Source organism: Nicotiana tabacum, chromosome 1 (genome assembly GCF_000715075.1).
Source record: "Nicotiana tabacum cultivar K326 chromosome 1, ASM71507v2, whole genome shotgun sequence".
In the NCBI taxonomy this organism is placed as follows: Eukaryota; Viridiplantae; Streptophyta; class Magnoliopsida; order Solanales; family Solanaceae; genus Nicotiana; species Nicotiana tabacum.
In genome coordinates this window covers 204097382-204103581 of record NC_134080.1, presented here as the reverse complement: position 1 = coordinate 204103581, position 6200 = coordinate 204097382, and the positions used below count along the sequence as shown (strand labels likewise).

Genomic DNA, 6200 nt, shown 5'->3' with positions numbered 1-6200 from the left:
ATGGGTGTTGCCATCTAGTGTTAGATTGACTATGGGTGTTTGCTATTTGGGTTGATTTTATGTTTTAATCTAGAATTGGTGGTTGCAAACACTTATTCAAGCTTTGTGGGTTTAACTCTTCTTGAGAAAGAGAGCCTATGACCCCAAAAATTGACCCAAGGAATTGGGATGGACTCATGTGAAATGATAGTCCCAATTAACGGGTTAAACCTCGAGAGAGTAATTACCCTACTTGAACCCTAGTTGCTTGGTCTAATTTGCCTACCCATTTGGTCTCGAGAGAGTCAATTGGGCAAAGTCACTTTCTCTACCGAGAGGTGTGAGAGTGGGTAAAATTGTGCAATGGTTATAGCATAAGCCCCAATTATGTCAATCGAACATTAGTAACATCTACCCGTCAAATATCCATCTAGGTAATGTCAGGACCCTAGTGCCCTTCTTCCCATTAGATACAACTTAGAAAGATTCTCGTAGCATAATTTAGTGTTAATCAATAGTTTTATAAAAGTAGTTATAATTCAAAAAACCCAAAATTTATTGAAGTGACATTAGGAGTACAAACACATCTTTAGGCTAGACAGACAATCCAATTCCATTCTTAGCTCCCTGAGGAAATCGATCCCGGTCCTTATATCGGGTAAAAGCTATTGCGACCCGCTCTTCCTACCTTAGTGTAGTGTCGAGTTGGCAGTGATCAGAGGCAAAGATCGAGGCTCCCAAACCCCCAGTGTTCAAAGGTGTTCATGATGCAAAAGAAGTGGAAAACTTCCTTTGGTTGGAGAACTACTTCAGGCACGGCAAAGTGAGGGACGATGAGGCCAAGATCAACACTGCGGTATTGTACCTTTCAGAGACTGCTATGCTATGGTGGAGAAGGAAGATGGCTGACATGGATAAAGGTCTATGTACTATTAGCACATGGGATCAGTTCAAAGCCGAGTTCAAGCGATAGTTCTTTCCAAACAATGTCTTTTACGAAGCAAGCACAAGCTTAGGGAATTGAAGCAAACAGGGAGCATATGTAACTATGTCAAGGAGTTCACTACCCTTATGCTTCAAATCCCCAACCTGACCAATGATGACTTGTTGTTCCACTTCATGGACGGGTTGCAAAATTGGGCTAAGCAGGAGTTGCAATGCCGACAAGTCACTGATATAGACCAAGCCATAGTAGAGGCCAAATCATTAAATGGATTTCAGGCATGACAAGCATGACAAATGCAATGGCAAAGAATCAAAGGTTAACAATGTCAAAGGTGGGGGGGACCGTGGCAAAGGCAAGGAGATACAACAAAAATACTCCAAGACTCAAGATCCCAAAAAGTCGAGTGGTCGTCAGGGCTACACCGAGAAGAAGGCACAGGCCGAGAAGAAGGGATGCTACATATGCGGAGGACTGCACGGCTTCAGGAATAGTCCCGACCTAAAGAGCCTCAGTGCCATAGTCCGTGAACAAAAGGAGCAACCGCAAGGAGAGATTTCTAGAACTGCATAGTTGGGTATGATCGGATTATGTGGTGCTATCACTAAGCAAGCTATCCAACCTATCGAGAATGGCAATCAATACGTGGATCTCACTATCAATAACAAGCCCGCTCGTGCAATGGTGGATATTGGAGCAATTCATAATTTCGTGACTGAGGCTGCTATAAAGAGACTAGAATAGAAGCTTGCTACAACCAACTTTCACGACGAGACCGTGAATGCCGAGCTACAAAATGCTCGTGAGGTAGCTAATGGAGTTGGTGTCAAATTGGGAGCTTGGAAAGGTATGACAAACTTTACCGTAACTGCTATGGATATCTTTGACATCATACTGGTGCAAGAGTTTTTTTAGACATTGTCATACTTTGATCGACCCCTACCTCCAACGTCTCTTAGTTATGGAGCGAGAAGGAGCTTGCATGGTACCTATAGTGACTATGCCACACAGACATATCGAAGCACAACTCTTAGCTACGCAGGTTGTCAAGGGGATCAAGAAGGGGGATCCGACGTTCGTGGCAACAATTGCAAGTCTAGAGGAAGACAAGAATTTTCAAGAGATAGTGCCGCTTTGCATAGAAAAGTTGCTTGAGAAAAACAAAGATGTCATGCCCGAGGAGTTGCCTAAGCACTTACCGCCTAGGCGAGAGGTGGATCACAAGATTGAGTTGGAGCCAGGGGCTAAGCCACCCGCATTTGCCCCATATCATATGGCACCTCCCGGGCTAGAGGACTCAGGAAACAATTGAAGGAGTTGCTAGCTGCTGGTCACATTCACCCATCAAAAGCACCTTTTGGTGCACCAGTATTGTTCCAGAAGAAAAAGGATAGATCTTTGCATTTGTGCATAGACTACCGAGCAATTAATAAGGTCACCGTGAAGAATAAGTACCTGATCCCACTCATTGCTAACTTGTTCAATTGACTTGGGCGAGCCAAGTACTTTACCAAAGTGGATCTTCGAAAGGGCTACTACCAAGTTCACATTGCGGAAGGGGATGAGCCGAAGATAGCATATATGACGAGATATGGAGCCTTTGAGTGGTTGGTGATGCCCTTCGGCTAAACCAATGCACCGGCCACATTTTGCACCCTTATGAACAAGATTTTCCATCCCTACCTTGATCAGTTCGTGGTAGTCTACCTAGACGACATTGTCATATATAGCAATACCTTGGATGATCACATGGAACACTTAAGGAAGGTTTTCCAAGTCTTGTGGGAGAATGAGCTATACATTAAGAGGGAGAAATGTGAGTTCGCACAATCAAAGGTGCACTTCTTGGGCCATGTCATTAGTAATGACGAGTTACGCATGGACGAGGCTAAAGTACGTGTTATCCAGGAGTGGGAGGCACCTACAAAGGTAACAGAGTTGAGATCCTTCCTTGGCCTTGTTAACTACTATCATCGGTTCAACAGTGGCTACTTAGCAAATGTCGCACCATTGACTGAGTTACTAAAGAAGAACAAGCCATGGGTTTGGATGGAACATTGTCAAAAGGCGTTTGAAGGCCTTAAGGCAGCTATAATAGAGGAGCCAGTCTTGGCGTTACCTGAATTTGCCAAGACATTTGAGGTGCACACAAATGCCTCAGACTTTGCCTTTGGTGTTGTCCTGATGCAATATAAGCATCCCATAGCGTTTGAAGCCGCAAGTTAAATGAGACGGAGCGGTGTTACACGGTGCAAGAGAAGGAAATGACTGCCATTGTGTATTGCATTCGTACATGGTAACATTATTTGCTCGGGTCGAGGTTATTGGTCAAGACTAATAATGTGGCTACTAGCTACTTTCAGACACAGAAGAAACTCACACTAAAACAGGCTAGGTTGCAGGATTTCTTGGCCGAGTTTGATTATGCGCTGGAGTATAATCCGGGCAAAGGTAACATTGTAGCCAATGCCTTGAGCCGAAAAGCTGAGCTTGCTGCAATCACTTCAGCAAGATGGGACATTTGGGAGGCTATAAAAGAAGGCATGCAGCATGATCTAGTAGCCAAACAGCTTATCGAGTTAGCCAACAAAGGCAAGACGAGACGGTTTTGGATAGAAGACGGCCTACTACTTACCACAGGTCGGCGAGTCTATGTGACTAAGTTTGGAGACATTAGATGACGGATCATATGAGAGAGTCATGACATAATGTGGGCTGGTCATCCAAGTCAACGGCACTAGGGCCTTGGTTGAGTCAGTCTACTATTGGCCACGCATGCGGGATGACATAGAGTGTTATGTGCAAACTTGTCTTGTCTGTCAATAGGACAAGGTTGAAAAACAATAGCCTGGAGGACTTTTGGAGCCACTGCCAGTTGCAGAGCGTCCATGGGAGAGCATCACTATGGACTTTATCACTTGTCTACCGGAATCCAATGGTTATGGTACTATTATGGTGGTCGTGGATAGATTTTCCAAATATGTCACCTTCATGCCCGCCTCACTAGGTTGCACAGCCAAGGAAGCCGTCAAACTATTCTTTAAGAACGTGGTGAAGTATTGGGACTTACCAAGGCATATTATCAATGATCGAGACCCTCGCTTCACTGGAAACTTTTGGAGAGATTTGTTCAATATACTTGGCACGGAGCTGCACTTTTCCACTAGTTTCCACCCATAGACAGATGGACAAATGGAACGGGTCAATGCCTTACTAGAATGCTACCTGAGGCATTATGTAAGCGTGCATCAAAAAGATTGGGCAAGGCTCCTAGACACCGCCCAATTCTCTTATAACTTGCAGCGGAGTGAGTCCACGGGGCAGACACCATTTGAGCTAGCCACAGGCCAACAGCTACAAGCTCCACATTCATTACCAGCTACGTTCGAGGGAAAGCATTTGGGGGCTTATAATATGGCCAAAGGATGGGAGGATGTCACGACCCGAATTTCCCACCTTCGGGGGTCGTGATGGCACCTACTCGTGCAAGCTAGGCAAGCCGAGTATTATAGATTCACTAACTATTTTATTTAGACTTTTTTAACAGTTTAAAACAACATACGATCAACAGTGAAATATTAACAATAAATAACGACATGCGAAAGATGTAATCTGATAACTTAGCCAAAAATACGACAATACCAAGTATATCTCTACCCGGAACCGGTGTCACAATATCACGGACCATCTACGAATATTACAAAAATTGTCTGGAAAGAAAGATACAATCTGTCTCTGAAGTAAATGAAAACAGAATATAAAGATAGAGGAGAACGCCGGGGCCTGCAAGCGCCTACAGGACTACCTCAGAATATCCGACTGGACTGAAGGCAGCCACTCAAATCTACGGTCCAAAAGCTGCCGCTCCTGGATCTGCACACGGTGCAGTGTGTAGTATCAGCACAACCGACCTTATGTGCTGGTAAGTGCCTGGCCTAACCCCGGCGAAGTAGTGATGAGTCTAGGACCAGACTACCAAATGAACATGTGCAGTTATATCATATACAGCGGAAAATAAAATAGAAATAGACAATTGAAGTTAGGAGGGGGACATGTTGCGGGGAATATCATCTACCAGCAATAATTTAAGGGAAAAGCATAAAGAACAATTTAAAATTCACAGCAAAAGAATAAGGAAATCGTAACCAATCAATAAATACTTTTATTATCTATTGTTGCGGCGCGCAACCCGATCCAAATTATAAAAATACTGTTGTGGCGTGCAACCCGATCTATATCATTTATCACTTTTGCGACATACAACCGGATCCAATTATATTATTGTTGCAGCGTGCAACCCAATCCAAACATAATATTATTGTGGTGCGCAACCCGATCCAAATATAAGGTTTTTGTGGCATGCAACCCTATCCACATATACAGTTCAACACCAATCACAAAGAGAGTCCCGGTAAGCGAACAATAAAGAAACAACACTATCCCAACAAGGGAATCGATAGTATAAGTAAACACAGCCCGGCAAGGGAAAATCAGCTATAACCAAACTTGTTCCAACATCTAACTTCACAAAAGAAACCTAAACTAGCACCAATACCCAACCATAAGCAATTTCCACAAGAATAATCCTAATCCTTGCTCAACACAGAGAATCAACAACTTAGGCATTCGTAGTACTTAGTAAGAACACAACAATTTCAATTTAAGACTCACTGTCATGCTTGAAACCAACGTATAGATACTCGTTACCATGCCTATACATCATACTCAACAAATAACACGTAGCAAATAGGACACAACTCCTAATCCTCAAGCTAAGGTTAGACCAAACACTGACCTCGAACTTTCACGACTAACTCAAGCCTCAAACACCGTTTTTCTTTTAGAATTCACATCCAAACAACTCGTATCTAGTCCAAATTGATTTAACAACATCAATAAATTCTAAAGAATTCATACCCAATGCTCAATTATAGGTTTTCTATCATTTTCCCCAAAAGTCAAAAATCGACCCCGGGCCCACTTGGTCAAAACATGAGGTTCGGACCAAAACCCGATCACCCATTAACCCACGAGCCCAAATATATAATTAGTTTCAAAATCCGACCCCAAAACGAGGTCTAAATCCCAATAAATCAAAAAGCCCTAACTCTACCCAAATTCCTAATTTCGACCATAAAAACCCTAGATTTTAGGATAAAAATTGACGAAATGCAATAAGAAATCGAAAGAAAAAGGTTTAGAATCATTTACCATTGTTTTGGGGAAGAAATTGTTCTTTGAAAATCGCCTCAATGCTCCCAAATTTCGAAAATGTGAA

General features: G+C 43.0%; 1 protein-coding gene across 1 annotated transcript; it reads left to right on the top strand.

The window, feature by feature from the left end:
* The first annotated feature begins 2800 nt into the window (after window positions 1-2800).
* Window positions 2801-3603, top strand: LOC107806666 (uncharacterized). The gene is made up of 2 exons (XM_016630868.2): window positions 2801-3064; window positions 3286-3603. The coding sequence occupies exons 1-2, from the start codon at window positions 2801-2803 to the stop codon at window positions 3601-3603; spliced, it is 582 nt and encodes a 193-aa protein (XP_016486354.2).
* Window positions 3604-6200: the final 2597 nt, after the last annotated feature.